The sequence below is a fragment of the Fistularia commersonii genome, chromosome 32, assembly GCF_037954325.1.
Source record: "Fistularia commersonii isolate RoL2024-O1a breed Wild chromosome 32, RoL_Fcom_v1.0, whole genome shotgun sequence".
In the NCBI taxonomy this organism is placed as follows: Eukaryota; Metazoa; Chordata; class Actinopteri; order Syngnathiformes; family Fistulariidae; genus Fistularia; species Fistularia commersonii.
In genome coordinates this window covers 6,294,957-6,310,404 of record NC_141315.1, presented here as the reverse complement: position 1 = coordinate 6,310,404, position 15,448 = coordinate 6,294,957, and the positions used below count along the sequence as shown (strand labels likewise).

The 15,448-nt window shown below is 40.7% G+C and overlaps 1 protein-coding gene across 5 annotated transcripts in view; it reads right to left on the bottom strand.

The window, feature by feature from the left end:
* Window positions 1–1,488: 1,488 nt before the first annotated feature.
* mta3 (metastasis associated 1 family, member 3) overlaps window positions 1,489–15,448 on the bottom strand; it is a 29,987-nt gene continuing 16,027 nt past the window's right edge. Inside the window, exons 14-19 of one of the 5 annotated variants that reach the window (XM_086139630.1) lie at window positions 12,053–12,275; window positions 9,775–9,867; window positions 9,464–9,625; window positions 8,443–8,474; window positions 8,243–8,361; window positions 1,489–3,325 (exon numbers count right to left, since the gene is read on the bottom strand). In XM_086139630.1, the coding sequence (XP_085995756.1) occupies window positions 3,154–3,325; window positions 8,243–8,361; window positions 8,443–8,474; window positions 9,464–9,625; window positions 9,775–9,867; window positions 12,053–12,275 (801 nt within the window). In that variant the 3' untranslated portion in view covers window positions 1,489–3,153. Of the gene's footprint in view, window positions 3,326–4,818; window positions 4,853–8,232; window positions 8,362–8,442; window positions 8,475–8,620; window positions 8,729–9,319; window positions 9,340–9,463; window positions 9,626–9,774; window positions 9,868–12,052; window positions 12,276–15,448 lie in introns of those variants that run through there. The other 4 variants (XM_086139632.1, XM_086139631.1, XR_015104203.1 and 1 more) reach the window with 4 other exon arrangements.

Below are 15,448 nucleotides of genomic sequence, written 5' to 3'. Positions count from 1 at the left end.
ATCAACGACAGTTACAATTGGAGGTTGTTTTTTGTTGTTATTGTTTTTTTTTTACACTTCGAAGCCCTTTTGTCAACTGTCGAAGGTTGTATAATAATAACATGCAGAATAGATGGAAAGACGGAGGACTGAAAAAAAATAACTTTGAAAGAAATATGTAATTGAGATTTTCCTCTCCAATGACATGGATAGGACTTTCAAAGGTTTTAGTGGACTAAGACAAAACAATTTTCAGAAAAAAAGTCATTTGTTTTATGTTTACACTTTGACAAGCAACTAGTTGCTTACTTTCACACGTAAAGCAGTACTATTGTTTGGTGTGCTATCATGTAATATAATTAGGTTTACTAGTGAGATAAATGCTATATAATTGGAATTAAGTTGGCCCAAGAATAAGAGCCATGTGGGATCCCTTCTCTTTGTTGATCAATGTAGCGATTTTCAGAGGTTTTAACAGCGCTATCTGTCAGGTATAGCTTCTGCCGGACAGATTTTTGGGCTATTCTAGATAAAAGAACATGGTGACTGGTAACTGAAGGTCTTCAGTCAAAAAACACAATGGAAATATAACTGTTTCCATCAAGAAATGATTTGACTTTGGTCGATACAGTGGAGCTTGAAGAATGTTTGTGTGTTGCAGGTTACTTTAGAACTGTAAGTAGCAGCGCTTGGACCACAGTTGGAGGATACTGATTTAATGGCATCCCTTGTGTTCATGAATAGGACTGCATTTTCAGAAAAATGACTAAATCTTGATGTTTTCCTGCACCTAACCACATACCCGTGATCCACTTAATCAGATGTGGCGCCTAAATTATTTGCATACTTTTATAGCGTAAGAGCTGCAATAGGCGCTCAGCACTGTGAGTCAGTTGTTGGACTACAGTCCTGTGCCTGCTGTATCTGGGTCTGGAGCAATCTAAAAAAAGGAAGGAACAGATTATTGTGTCAAGTGAGTGGGACACATATCCCTTCCGATGTCCATCAGTGTGCTCTACATCAAGCAGGAGCAACACATGAGAAGTTAGGGATGAATGAAATATGTCACGAGACTGAGGTGGTTGTCAGCTGGAACAAAAAAAAAAACAATCAACCTACCTTTATTTTAAGGCATCATGTATGCTAAACCTGCTAACCAGGACCTTGCTGACTTGATCTTTCATCCTCAAATACATAGTGTTTGAGTACCCAGTGGCTGGCTGTGGACTCCCAAGAAACAGAATTCATATTCTGAAAACAATCCATTCCTCATCTCAGTTTGGAATTGCCATGTTTTGAGGGGGTATTTCATGATGTCCTCGTACAAGCCACAGCATGCATCAGGCCCATCCATCACACTCCCCCTCAAGAGTAACACAAAGAGAAGGGAGATGGTGGAGGAGGAGGCTGGGAGAGATGAGAGGCTGTCAGATTCAGAAACCACTCAATGACTCACTGAGACTGGACACCATAGTCTGGTGTGGTGTTTTTTTTTTGTTTTTTTTTAATCATTATTCTCAGCATATTCATAATTCAACACATGACATACAGGAAACACTAACATAAACATTCTGAATGAAAGAAGAAATCGTGTGACCAATCGGTCAGCAGAGGCGTTCGCCTCGAAAGACATGCGGCGGCGATGCCAGATTGAAAACTAGGGGGAGTAACCACACCTGAAAGCCAGCGGGGTCAACCGGCAACCTTTTGAGGCAGCACCCTTTGACTATGTTTGTCATGCTGGACTGGGATTTTTAGAAATGATCGGTGGATGCGCTGAAGGGAAATCCATGATGTTAGTAAACTGACAGAGTAACGCTTTTTTTTTTTAATTTTTGCCTCAAAATGTTGCCAGCATATCACAGCATTGAGGAATAATTTACAGATCCATGCCCTTTTCTGCTGCGGAGGAAGTGCTTTAGGACCCACGTTGGCCATAGAAATAGGATGAATAGAATTTACAGTGCTGGAATGAAATATACAGAATGTTATAGCCTGAATAAGGGAGGCTTAGCTGTTGGCTTTTAGTGGCTCTCTTTACTCTCCATCGGAGAGCTGCAGACTTCGTGAATAACAGACTTTACAGCTCGACTTATGGAGGGTTTGGTAAAATAATGTCTTTAAAATTCACTCGTTGATTTAAAGATGAGCTTGAAAAATCCTCAGTCGCAAAAGCAGCCGTCTCTCTCCGAAGGCCACCATTTCAGTCTTTGTATAGTGCATTTTCTTCTTTTTTTTTAACGTCAGCATCGGACACTTGCCTCCTCTTGCATTTTAAAAGAAGGATATTGTTTTTTTTTCCTTTCCCCTCAATTAGATATGTGCATGAGGATGAGCTTGCAAATAAAAGTAAAGGGAGTTTCAATGGGCCTCCTCTTTTAATAATTCTTGTATCCAGCACCTACCCCAAAGAGATTTTTCTTGGACTTACACGTTACTACTATGATTTATAAAAGAAAGATAGCCCCCCCCATCCATCCCATTATGGAAACCCTCACCCCCTCTCTTATAAGTCAACCCCATGCCCCCCCGCACCCACCCACATTCCCCAAAATGACTTCTTACAAACTGATAAAACTTCACAATTCACAATCAACACAAAAGTCACACAAAGTTCTGTTATGTCCGTCCGTAAAAAGAACAGGTCCCCCTCACTCACACACACAGCACACCAAACACACACACACACAGTCATTTGCCTTTTCCGTAACTTAGGTGTGTTCTCCACAGTTTGTGTGTTTATGAATTAGTGGTTTTATTTTATTAGCACCACAAATTAGAGCCCGCTCAATGACTAAGTGAACCGATCAACGTGTCTCCCAATAAAAATGGGGCGCTTCACTCCTTGTGAAGGATTGCAGAACTACTGCATTGCTTTAGGGAGTCGGCAAGCGAGTGTATACACACCCATACACACACACACACACGCACGCACGCACGTACGCACGCACACGTTCGCAGAGGATTAAGGACAGGTCAGGTGTATATTTGTATTGCATCACGGCTCATCGTATCCGTCTGCCGTCAAATTGTCAGACAGCTGGAGAAATTCTTAAAAAGCAAAGAGGGGTTTGAATTTTTTTTTTTACATGGGGGGGGGAAAGAGGTGAGACTTTTGTTAGTGTGTCGCAGGTGGGCGTGAAGTTTCAGAGGCCCCCCTTCCCCCGCGCTCGATCAGTCATGGATGACGATGGGGCCGCGCATCCTCAGGCTGGGGTGCGGGTGTGGGGGGGCCAGGACGAGCCCCTGCGGCGGGCCTTGGGAGACCCTGCGCAGGGTGATCTGCTCGCACGGCTGCCGGCAAGCGTGCCTCAGCTGAGACCGGGACAGCAGCCGCCGGGCCCTCCTGCGGTGTGGAGACAAGACAGGGCCATGAGTGAGGAAGAAGCGTCACTGACACAGCAAATATCAGTGTTCAGTCTTTCTCCTACACGTCCAAGGCCTGACTCTCCCCTTCAAAATGCCCCCTCAAATAGGCAAAATATTACGGTAGAACCTCAGCTTACAATAAGATAAGATGTACTTGTTCAGTGATCGCCATAGTGGAAATTCTTTTGTCACAGCAATGCAACTATTATAATATCAATTAGAATAAACATGAGTATAAATATAAATAAAAGAGACAAAAGAGCAAAGTACATCCACAAAGAAATAGACAGCAAAATGAACAACAATCAGGATGAAAATAGACGACAGAATGAAAAAAAAAAACAGCAAGGGTGAGAATAGACAACCAAAATGACAACAACAAGGATAAGGAACAGAAACAGCATGACAATAACAATGACAAAAATGAACACGATGCAAATGAGTGACACAAACAAGGATAAAAATAGACGACAGTTAGTGAGGTAGTGAACCAACGCCCCTAATGACAAAGAAATTGGCCAACAAATGTTTCAATTTAAATTTTGAATCGACCTGCGAACAAGCCTCCCTTGAAGAACACAACAAACAAACTAACTCATGGGCTTTCTACGTCGCCGTGTTGTAGCGTTGTGGCTACCGTATGTGGTACTCCGTGTTGTTTACATCGTTCATCTTCGTGTTCTCCTGTTTCGATGCTTTTTTTTTCAGTATGTGAGCCCTCATCCTGGCTCCCCAAAAAGTTAAGAGTGCTAGTGACGGTGGTGTTAAAAAGGAGTTAAAAATTACAGGAAATGCAGGAAAAGCAAGAAATTATAGCTAAACACGAGCGCAGTGTTCATGTTACAGATCTTGCCAAGCACTACAATATGGCTAAGTCAACCATCTGTACAATCCTGAGGAACAAAGATGAGCTAAAGGAAGCTGATGTGGCTAAAGAGGTGACTTGCAGCAAAACAAATGCCTCAGGTTTTAGAAGAAGTAGAAAAGTTAATGTTAGTTTGGATCAATGGTTGCTGGAGATAGTGTTAGCGAGCGTCTCATGTGAGACGGCTTTCATTTTGCTGATTTAGTGAAGGAAACGCTGGTAAGAAGAGAAAGAACATCAGAAACACAGAAATAATTGAGATAATCTTTTATTCCTTCATCTATTTTTTTGCCACAGATAAACCCGTAAAAAAGTTACTAAACAGTACAGTATGTTTTTTGGGGGTGGAGAATGGACCAGTGGGATTTACACTGATTTCCATGAGAGTGATTATTTTGGTTCTCAAACGTAGTCAAAGAATGAATAAAATCTGTAAGCAGAGGTTCTACTGTATTTATGTGTTCTGTCTTGGAAAATCATGGATGTTTTACGAGTAAAATTCCTGTTTACTTTAACATCATGTAGCAAAAGTGGCATCTGTGGGTGGATTATTTTGTGTGCATCATCTTTACCACGGTTCCTGCACACAGGGGTGGGTATGGTGGGGATCGGGAGGTCCCTCAGGAGAAATTCTGCACCCTATCGTGATGGATTAGTTAGTATTGCAGTTTTTGTCAGCACCTCGGATATATTATCATACTTTTTTCCCTTTTACTTTTGCATTTCGCACTTAAAATTGAGAGGATGGGCTGACACATTTCAAGTAAATGTCAGGCTCAATTCGAGGGCGCCTGACAGAACTTCCCCACTGCAGAGGAAATCATTAGAGAACTGCCTTTTTTTTTTCTAATTTCGAGGGGATTCGCCTCGGCGGAGCACAACATTTATTGAGGATCACATACTAACACACAGCTCAGTTGCAAGGTACGAAGGAAGTGCATCTGTGCCGGATTGACTCGGCTTATGGTGGGAGCTCACTGGTATTTTCTCGACTGTGGGAGGCTTTGTCCTGTGACAGGAGAAATCTTTTGAGAGCCCACCAGGGCCGACGGCATTAAAACCAAAGGCCGGCTAGTTGCTCGGAGACACGTCGGGTATCTAATGGAATTCATTTTGAGACAAATGCCAAACTCGTGATCACAACATACAGGTGATTATTGAGGCCTCGCGAGGTCAAGAAAAATCCCTCTCTGGCTGAATACACAGCAAAGACCTGTTTACATGGCCTTTTTTTGTCACCGTAGATATTTCACGTGTATCCCGAGCAAAAGAAAAACACAGCAGTTCCCACTGAGTCTCGGCTGTTTATTTAAAAAGAAAAAGCACTAGGCGAAGACTGCGTGGTCTCAGCTAGACTTTCATGAACAAAAACGTGCACACTGCTTTTGCGCACAAAAAAAAACAAATCATTTTCATGATGGAAAAACAAATTGAAGAACAATAGAAGTCATAATAGACATTTGTATATTTTGTTAAAACCAGCTGTTCCACTTTGTGTTTCCCATCTCTGATTCTCATTTCTTGGATTCTATATTGTCATTGGACTTTATTCTCTGTATTTTTACTCGAATGATCGACCCCGGCTTTGAATCTTGAATTTATTCTCAGAATTATAACATTGGTAACGTAATTAACATAAATGTTAATTCATAATAACATAAATGTTAACGTATTTATTGACTGAGTCTGCACCTGCTTCTTTATTGCGCCTCTGGTTAAACTGCATTTCGTTTCTCTGAACCGTATGTGTAGTGACAATAAAGTTGAATCCAATATTAATAGGATCTTATTAAAGTTAGAGCAATAAGTCGGACTTTTTTCACAGAATTTTTACTTTAAACTCAAAAGTCAGAACTCTGTTAACCTGCGATTCTTGAATTTCCAAATTTATTCTCAGCATCCGACCTTTAATCTGACACATGCAGTTGACATTTCAAGTTTTAGGGCAACAAATCTTGAATTTCTTCAGAATTAGAACATTGTTAACATAGTTAACATAAATGTTACTTTATAATAACATAAATGTTAATGTATCAAATCTGCATCTGCTTCTTTTTTGCACTTCTGGTTATATGCTGCTTTTCACTGCTACATACTTGTATTTGTGAGGTGACGAAGTTGAATGTAATATTTTTATTTAACCTAATTAAATGTAGAGCAATAAGTCAGCCTTTATTCTCGGAATTTTAACTTTAAAAATTCTGATTTTAATCTTGGAACCCCTACTTTAACTTCAAATGTCACACTTTGATGCTCAGAATTTTTAAGTTAGCTCTCAATATTCTGACTTTATTCTCAGAATGATAGCTTTAATCCAAACATCGGTCAGGACTCTGATTAAAATCAATTTTAATTAAAGAGGGGTTCTTGTATGTTTCAACATCACGCGCGGTAAAGTGTGTCCACGTGCAACACAATGTGTTTTTCCGCGAGGGCTTGGATGGATTATCGTTTAATTTCGCTCAGACAGATGAATCCCATCGTCTTGACACCAACCCCGGCTCGCTCAGCAAGCAGGCCAGCCCTTTTGATAATCCCGAGAAATGTCCCAACAAGGTTTTCCCGATTCTCAGCGGCGATCGTTCGGCAATTCCTGACACCTCGCCTCGTTTTTCTTTCCCAAGTAGTTGAAGTGAAATCTAAACGAAATGTGGGGCAAAATAACCTGCGCTGGGAGAAGTACTAATTGGCAGCCCTTTTTTTGGGAGGGGACGGTTCTGTCTCGCCTCTGTGAATCAGTGGAAATGATCTGCTACTTTCCTCATCACATGGGGAGATTAAGAGAAGATATGACGCCATTAGAATAGACCACTCGAAGCAGGGCTATTATATCCGACGGACATTAATTGCGTTTTTAGGAGCGCGAGAATTTCTTACGCCATCTCTCTCACACACAAGTCATGTTGATCTTGGCAATGATGAGTGAGTGATCCACATGAGCGCCGCCTTGGTTAATGTGCTAATGATATTTCCACTCAGGGCCCAGCAGCGGCTCGCTCCTCACTGGCCCATCTGCGCCAGTTAGCTGCTCTAATTTTAGCAGCGGTCGTCCAAAGGCGGCTGTGAGGGCTGGGTGCCATGGCTCATTTAGACATAGGCTTAATGGGAGAACATCTTTCTCTCTCACACGTAGCCGTGCAAACTTTGACTCATTATATGCGCGAACATACGTGTGCGCGTGTGCGTGAGTTGCTGTTTGTGCTTATGGCCGAAAAGAAATTAGTTTTATTATTTGCATATTACACACATTCACAGCGGATCGCATAAATGGATAATCAAGAAATTAGGAGTTAGAAATATTAAGGTGCATGTTGAATTGCTTTAAGAAAAATGTAGTGTTTGTTTTCAAATAAAAAGGTATTGGTTCAATTAAATATAAATTCTTTGATGTTTTGCAAATGAACTCCACCTAAAAGTGAATATTCCAAACAGTTTCTCAGAATCGGCCATTTCAGCAATGATTTTAGAACCTTTTTTTAATGGAAAATAAATATAGAAAAATTTAAATTTTCAGCATCCATCAATTGAGATTGCTGGAAGATTAACATAAGGTATTTGATTCATGTATTTATTGAAATTCATATTCATTCCCAAAATTTCAAAAACTGTAAAATTCCTTTACTATGTCAAGTGGAGGTGCTGACGTTTTTTTCCTGTTTGTGTTTCAAAGTAAAAATATGACATTTTTCTCTCAGTCGGTCTGAATCAAGGCTTTCAGGCATTTCCAGCTAGATAGTATATGTTTAAAAATAGAAACTTAATTTGCTCGATTTCACCTCATTAGACTTGTGTGAAATTATCAAAGGTGTCTGTAAGTGTGTGTGTGCATACGTGTGCACATGTGCATGTGCGCGCATGACCTACACTGTTGAAGTACTTGCTATGTTCTCCTGTCTGCTGTCACTCGCATCCCGACATCCCCCACGTTTCCTTCTTCACTCACGCGCACATGAATACACACACACACACACACACACAAACATACACAGTGAGCCAAACAGAGGTCAGAAAAGGGTCACCTTTGCTTACCTGGTCTCCCTGGTGACGAGGAAAAAGCTGTCATCGGGGGCATCGATCCAGTTGGGGCGCCTCTTGCGGATCATCACCCCTCCCCGGTTGCTTCCGCTGCTGCTGTTGCGGCCATTATGCTGCAAAAACACAAGATATATGACTTCATTGTTTCTTAACTGCTTTATTAAAATTACAGAATCAGTGTAATAAACACTTACCAGGAGCGGTCCACCTGTTGTGCCAGGATTCTCTGCAAAACAATGCCAGAGCAATGAGAGAGAGATGCAAAGTATACATGAGGGGCCTCTCAGTTGTGAATAGTATTGATGAGTTTATTTCTTGTCCTAGTGGTGCAACAAATGACTGTTTCAATTTCAGTAAGAATAGTGAAGTTACCAATAAAATACAAAGTGTCAGAGTGAAGTTGAATCATCCAAATTATCCAAATGACCCCCATCTGCTGATTCGTTTTCATTAGAATTAGTTGTCATTCTCTCCAACGAGCTAGTTTAGATGAGAAATGGCAAAGATGGTTATCAGCTCCAGGCTTATTTGCAGTAATTAGATTTTTCTTCTTTTTTTTTATTTCAAGTAAAACGACGACAAGAACACTGGATGGGAAAAAAAAAAAAAAAAACATTATTTGCTCCCGAAGTTTTAACGACATTTTAAATAACCAGGCTGGGTTTTTGTTTTCCAATAGTTTTTAGAAGGCAGGGATGTTTAATAAATCCAATAGATGTAAGACTTTATCAGGAGAGTTTCTGCATAAAATCTTCATCTGACCCTCAAAAATATGTACTGATGCATCATCAGAATTTGCTTACATGGTGATCTTAATTGTGAGCTACATTTTTTCAATTAAATTACAAAAACATATTCCTTATTCGTATATTTAAAGGGTCAGATCAGGGAGGCTTTGTGTTTCAAAAACATCAACTGGAAGAGTCACACAACATTCAAATATCCCCTTTTTAACAATGGACACACTCAGTTGCTGAATTCAAGTCATTTAAAAAGCAGAAAAAGTAAAAAAGAGGCCACAGTTGGACTCCTGGAGGCCCCAGGCCCTGGCCAATCCGTGGTTAATCCTTCTTGGACTTTCTGCATCTAGGCTGGATAAAGTTAAGTAAAAATGTTACTGGAAACATTTTATCATTGATCTTATACTTTCTTGAAGTCACTCTGACCTTAAAGACAAGTGTGTATTTTATGCACGCGTGGGTTTATGTCGTGTACCTGAGCGCCGGTCTGTCTCAGTCCTGCTATGGTGATGGTAGCTGCGTTTTCCCAGCATGCCATGAGGTCCATGCGGGAGAGAGGAAAGCAGTCGGCGTGGGGGAGGTGTCTGCAGGCCTGGTGTGCGATGGGAGCGAGGGGCGTGGGCTGCAGGACGGGACTCTGGAAGACACATCACACAGGAACTGCGTCAAATGGCTCTAACAGGCCAACTCCATATTATATATATATATATATATTCTTACATGTACAGTTGCTTAGGTGTCAATGGATCTCCATTCATAATCAGTGTGTGTGTGTGTTGGAATTACCTAGAAACTGCACAACACTGGTCAGAGTGCTCCTTTGGGTGGCTCTGGTTTTGGGTAGGCGAGTCCCCTGCCCCTCCGACACCCTTAACATATCTAAACCAGACATGCACACATACATATAAATGTATATTTCACTAACCACTGGGATGGTTTTTACAAAGTGCCTTTCTATACCTTACTAAAAAGAAAAATATTGATTTCCTATCATTTTCAACAGGTCAAAGGAAATGTTGGTAGGTTAATGGAAATGTGGGAAGCCTATCCTGATAGATGTTTAATGTTAATAAATATTTAACATGACAGAGGTGGATGAGTGGCAGATGTAAAAAAAAAAAAAAGTTCACTCATCCACATGAGTTGTGGATGTGCCCGACTTTAGAAAAGTCAATATTTAAAGACATCAAAAGTGAAAACCCAACAAACTTCAAAAATCCAAAATGTTTAAGTACATATTTTCAGTTTTGGACAAAAATATAATGAGAAACAATCAGAACGCCTTGACCTGAAAGTCAGAAAATTCTTTAAATTAAATTGAGAATTTCTAACCAAGAATTATCTTTGGTTTTCCCTCAACTTTTGCAGTTTGACTTCTGACATTTTAGTAATCCACCCCCCCCCCCAAAAAAAAAGTAATAAACTTTCACATTTGGTCTAAATCCTCTTCCGTGTACGAAGGGTAACTTGTTGGGGGATGGCAAATGAATCTCGCATGCACATACAGACGCAAGTCCATGCCTACATGCACACACGTAAAAGAAAATAAAAATAAATAAATAAAAATACACATACATCACAACATGGGGCGTTATGAGAGCAGGCACTGACGGTTGGATCCATGCTGAGGGGAGACGAGCCTCTGTGGTTCCTCCGGGCTCGACGGCCCGTCAGAGTGTGTGGTGAAATTGATGGACAAATAACAGACACATGAAGCACAAGGACTCGGAAGAGATGCTTTCAAGGTGTGACTTTATTGGAGGTCTACTCTCACATTCATTCACACAGTGATGAAAGAAAAGAGCAAAAGGAGGTAGAAGATGAGATGAAAATATTGCAACAGTCATCAGAAAATGAAGGTGGAAAGGGGGAAGGGGAAAGGGGGATGCCTCCGAATGGTAATTCCTGACCAGTGTTTAAAAAGACAGAACAGGCAACAGGATGGATTCATATGATTACAGCATGGTTTGAACACAAGGTAGCAGATGAGAATGTAGGATGGGAAGGAAAGGGGGCATCCAAGAGGTTATGTAGAGGAGCCTTAAGGACAGTTTGGGCAGCCAGCGGCAAAGCAGTCGAGAGCAGCAAGATTTTTTTTTTTTCCCTAAGTAAATATCTTAAACTTTGACCTCCCTTGTTTCAAGTTTAATCAGTCCCAATTTGTCTAGTAGCGTATTTATCCGACAAATAATTATCCAATACACAAGCAAAAAAAAAAAAAAATACGTGCAGCATGTAGAAATGTGCCCAAAATGGAACGGAGCGATTTGCGAAAAAGGTCATTGCAAAACGGACTGAAGCTAAAATTTAGTATTTACAATAAACAACCATGCTGGGCAAAACCTTTTGTGGCCGAGGCAACTTCACTCAGCCATGACAACACAAAGTGGGCACATCTTCCGTGCAAAATAGAGCTTCTCTTAGTAAAATACATTTTATCTACCATTTAACTGCAGCAAAACATCCTACTCATATCGGAATATGAGCTCTTTTCAGATTTCGTTCCAGCCTATCTTATGGAGGAGTCGTCTATGTATATTCTGTGTGCACAGGTATGTTTATATAGAATAGCTCTTTTAAACCGATAAGTCATGTTATGTTTAACAAGTCAGTTCACAAAATTAAAAAAAACATCAAAAAAAACAAACAAACAAAAAAAAAAAAAACGGATGTGGAGAAATCAAATAATTAAAAAAAAAAAAAGAAAAAAAAAACAAACAAATGAAAAGATGATCAGAACTCATAGTTATGAGGACAGGCAGTCTTTATTGGAAATGGGGTAGGGGGGAGAATACAAAAAACCAAAATAATAATAACAATAATAAAAACAGAAAGAGACAGACGGGGGGAGGGGGCGGTGTCAGGAAGGGAGTTGGGCAAAGATGGGGGGGGCGGGCGGGGTGAGAAGGGGTCGTGAGTGTGTGTGTGTGTGTGTGTGTGGTGTGAGTGTGTTTGTGTGTGTGTGTGCGTGTATGTTTGTATATGTGGCTCTGCATGTATATAATGTGTCGTCTGCAGGTGTGTCCATGAGGCAGAAGTTAGGAGGAATTGAAAGAGCTCTTACACTCTGCCTTTATGGCCCCACAGTTAATGGGAACAAAGGGCCGGCGCGCGGCACGGCGCAGCCTGAGGATGTCACGGCACATGTGCCGGGCCAGCTTGGTGAGGCGGGTGGCCTGCAGCAGGAAAGCCTGCTTGGTCTTCATGGAGGACTTGGGGCTGCCGCTGTTTCGCATCGGGACCATGTGGTTGGACTGGCGAGGGGCGTGACCCCGTGAACGAGACTCCTAGAGGGGCGGCGAGAGGAGGAGGGGGTCAGAGAGGAGAGACACAGAAGGTCAGTTGTTTGATTTGCTTTAATTAAATAGCCTGCATTTAAAAACTGCTATTGATAAGTGTGAGGTATAAGAAGTGGTATAGTTTGCATTGGCCCACTATTTGCATTGACTTTTGCACCCACTAGTTGCAAAAGAATAGAAATAAAAATAGGATTGTCTAGAATATGATATAAAAAAATTGGAAAAAAGAGCAAATCTTGCTGCAGGATATATTGAAAATTGTCATTTAAAATGAGATATTTATCAATAAATGAGTTTCAGGTTGGAGTATATCGTACCGTTGTTATCATAAATTCGTTTCTGGCAACCATAGAACTCTGCGTAGCATAGATTTCATGTCCCTCAGGAGAAAAATGTGGCCAACTTTGCATGATTTCCAATTTCCAACGGGACTATGAATAGGAGGCCAAACCCCATCATTAATTGGGGGTGTGGGAGGCAATGAGGACTTGATATTAGCTATTGAGATGCATTGTGGCATCTGGCATTCTGAAGGTTTTTATGAAGAAGTTGCTTTCCAACGTATTGGACTGATTGACCTTGCTTGTTTTAGTTTTGAAAAGTGAAAAAGCAAAACAAACAATCGAAGATTAGACTTTAGAATAAACATGCTAGCAATTCTTGACATCTGACGCCACGTTGTCGCCCCATGTCATCCGAATACATTTATCTGAGTCTCATTGGCAAAAACCTGCCATTCTTTACTCTGATTAGACATTCTGTTGGGCATTCTGTCTTCTTCTGTTCCTTTCTGCCTTACCCTTCAGGGGTTGCCACACCGAATCAACCTCCTCCGTGTAACCCTATTCACGGCATCCTCGAATTGCACTTTTTGTAAGTCGCTTTGGATAAAAGCGCCTGCCAAATGACTGTAATGTAATGTAATATAATGGTATCCTCTCTCACATCAGCTAACTTTGTGTCCTTTCGAACACAAAATCCTCCATCTCCTTCTTCAACCCAGAGCAGCCCAGTTTCAACTGGCACCCCGCAGGTTAATCAGCACCAATGGCGGCCGTTGTTAACCCTGGCCTCGACCAATGCGGTACGGACGTCATAGGGTTGATTTGCTTGGTGATTTTTTTGGCAGAAGTTTTACGCCATTTCTGGCGCAACCTTCAAAATTTTTCCAGGCTTGGGACCGGTTCAGAAAGACATCGGCTTGTGCCCCCCTGAGGCTGCATTTCGTGGATTGTCTCTGATTGTTTTTTTCTCTGAAGGGTTTCCCTGCTCTGACTGGTTGAAGGTCAAGCCAAGAGTTGTTCTTAATGGGCAATGAAAATCTGAAATCAACACAAAAAAGTAGACTAAATCATCCAAAGCTAATGATCACTGGCCTGGTGATGCCAACCCTTCATTTTTTTTTATCAAAAGAAAAAAAAAGAAAAGGATAAAGACATAAAAAGAAACACCATGAAGGCAGAATTAATCGCCACTCTACTGTATAGGTATTGCCAAACAAAGGCTATTGAGTAGGTTCCCTTCATGAACATAAAGGGAAGTGGAACAGATGCTTTGACAGACCACCTGCGCAGCACAGTGGCCATTAAAGGGGATCTATTATGCTCATTTCCAGCTCTGGAGTTTTATTCTGAGACGCCGCTGGAAGGAGCTTTCAATGACTCATGGCTTTAAATAATCCTTATCGATCTTGGGGTGTTCCAAAGCTGAGCGGGGATGTGGGGGTCCTCTCTCACTACAGAGACTGTTGGGGAATGTTTGATATCAAAATTTGCACTCAGGTGCTGAATTTAACAAGTGGGTTAAAATCACCAAGAAAGCACTGTGGCTTAGAGATGTTTCATAATGTTATGCAATTAATCCATAGACCAGTGGCATGAAAGCGATCTACTTAATGTGAGCAGAGCAGAGATTTTGAAACATTAAAGAGACCAAAGTGTTTTTGAGTATATCTATTTGGGGAAATTACTGTGGCACAATGGGGTGTTGTGGTTGTGCAGCAGCAACGAAAATTGATAATACAGAGAAAATGACCCCAGTTATGTTTGAAACTGTTTTCTGCCAACTAAGATGATGAGTGATAATGAATGATAATTGAAAACCATCATCTGCTTCTACTTATCCCCCCATTTCTGACCAGTGAGAGAACACTTGGCTTTTGCATTGGTGTTTGTTTAACCTTTTGGTTAGTAGCTGAAAGTCTGGTCCAATTTCAAAAATACATCCCTCCACGGGTTCTCTTTGTAGCCACTCAGTTTCGCCTAAAAAAAAAAGTTTGCCTCTTTAGCCCCCCCACTCCCCAAAAGTTGCTTCTAGTTGACCTACTTCCTGAAACAGGCTGATGGGCAGCATCCATCCATATAGCAACAGGTAAGACTCAAGGATAGATGACCCAATTATTAATCAAGTACTCAGAGGTATCGCTTACGCCAATTATTTTAAACTTAGATGAATATTAGATGATGTAACGGGATATGTAGTGTATCGCAGAAAATTTGGGAATACACACTATTGTACCTTCATTACCTTGAATCATTTGTAGTATTCTTCTCGATATACATGGAGTACTGTGAATGTCAATTATTTTTTTGTAATCCAAAATGACAATAAAAATACATATGTGTACGACATATTATCTTTGAAGTCTCCATGGAGTGTCAAATTTATCATTTCCTATTTTATACTGCAAGGCAAAAAAATGTATATATTCATATATTAATATTATATATTACAGCTAAAAGGGGGCCAGGCGTATTTCAAATGCCCACTAAATATCAGGCATCAAAAAATAGAGCCAATTACCAACAACAACAACAAACTTTCAGGAAAAATGGTCAGTCTTCTCCCTTGATGACAGAAAAACTAAAGATGGGAGCTGTGTTTGACTTAAATTAAAAGCTTCAGCACATTATACTTTGAGCTCCTAGAACAACGAATGTTGAGAGCTCAAACAATAATTTACATACTATAGGCATTAAATCCTACACATATGCAGTGTGTGTGGCGGCTGACTGTTTTAATTCAATACCCTACGCCTTACTTTCTTTTCAAAAGAGTGCTCTCTTAACAACATTGAATTATAGGAACTGGGCATGATTCTGTAGAGTAAGTATCATGCATTTGTCAGGCAGACAAGCAGAATTCATCAGCTTCGCCCTCCA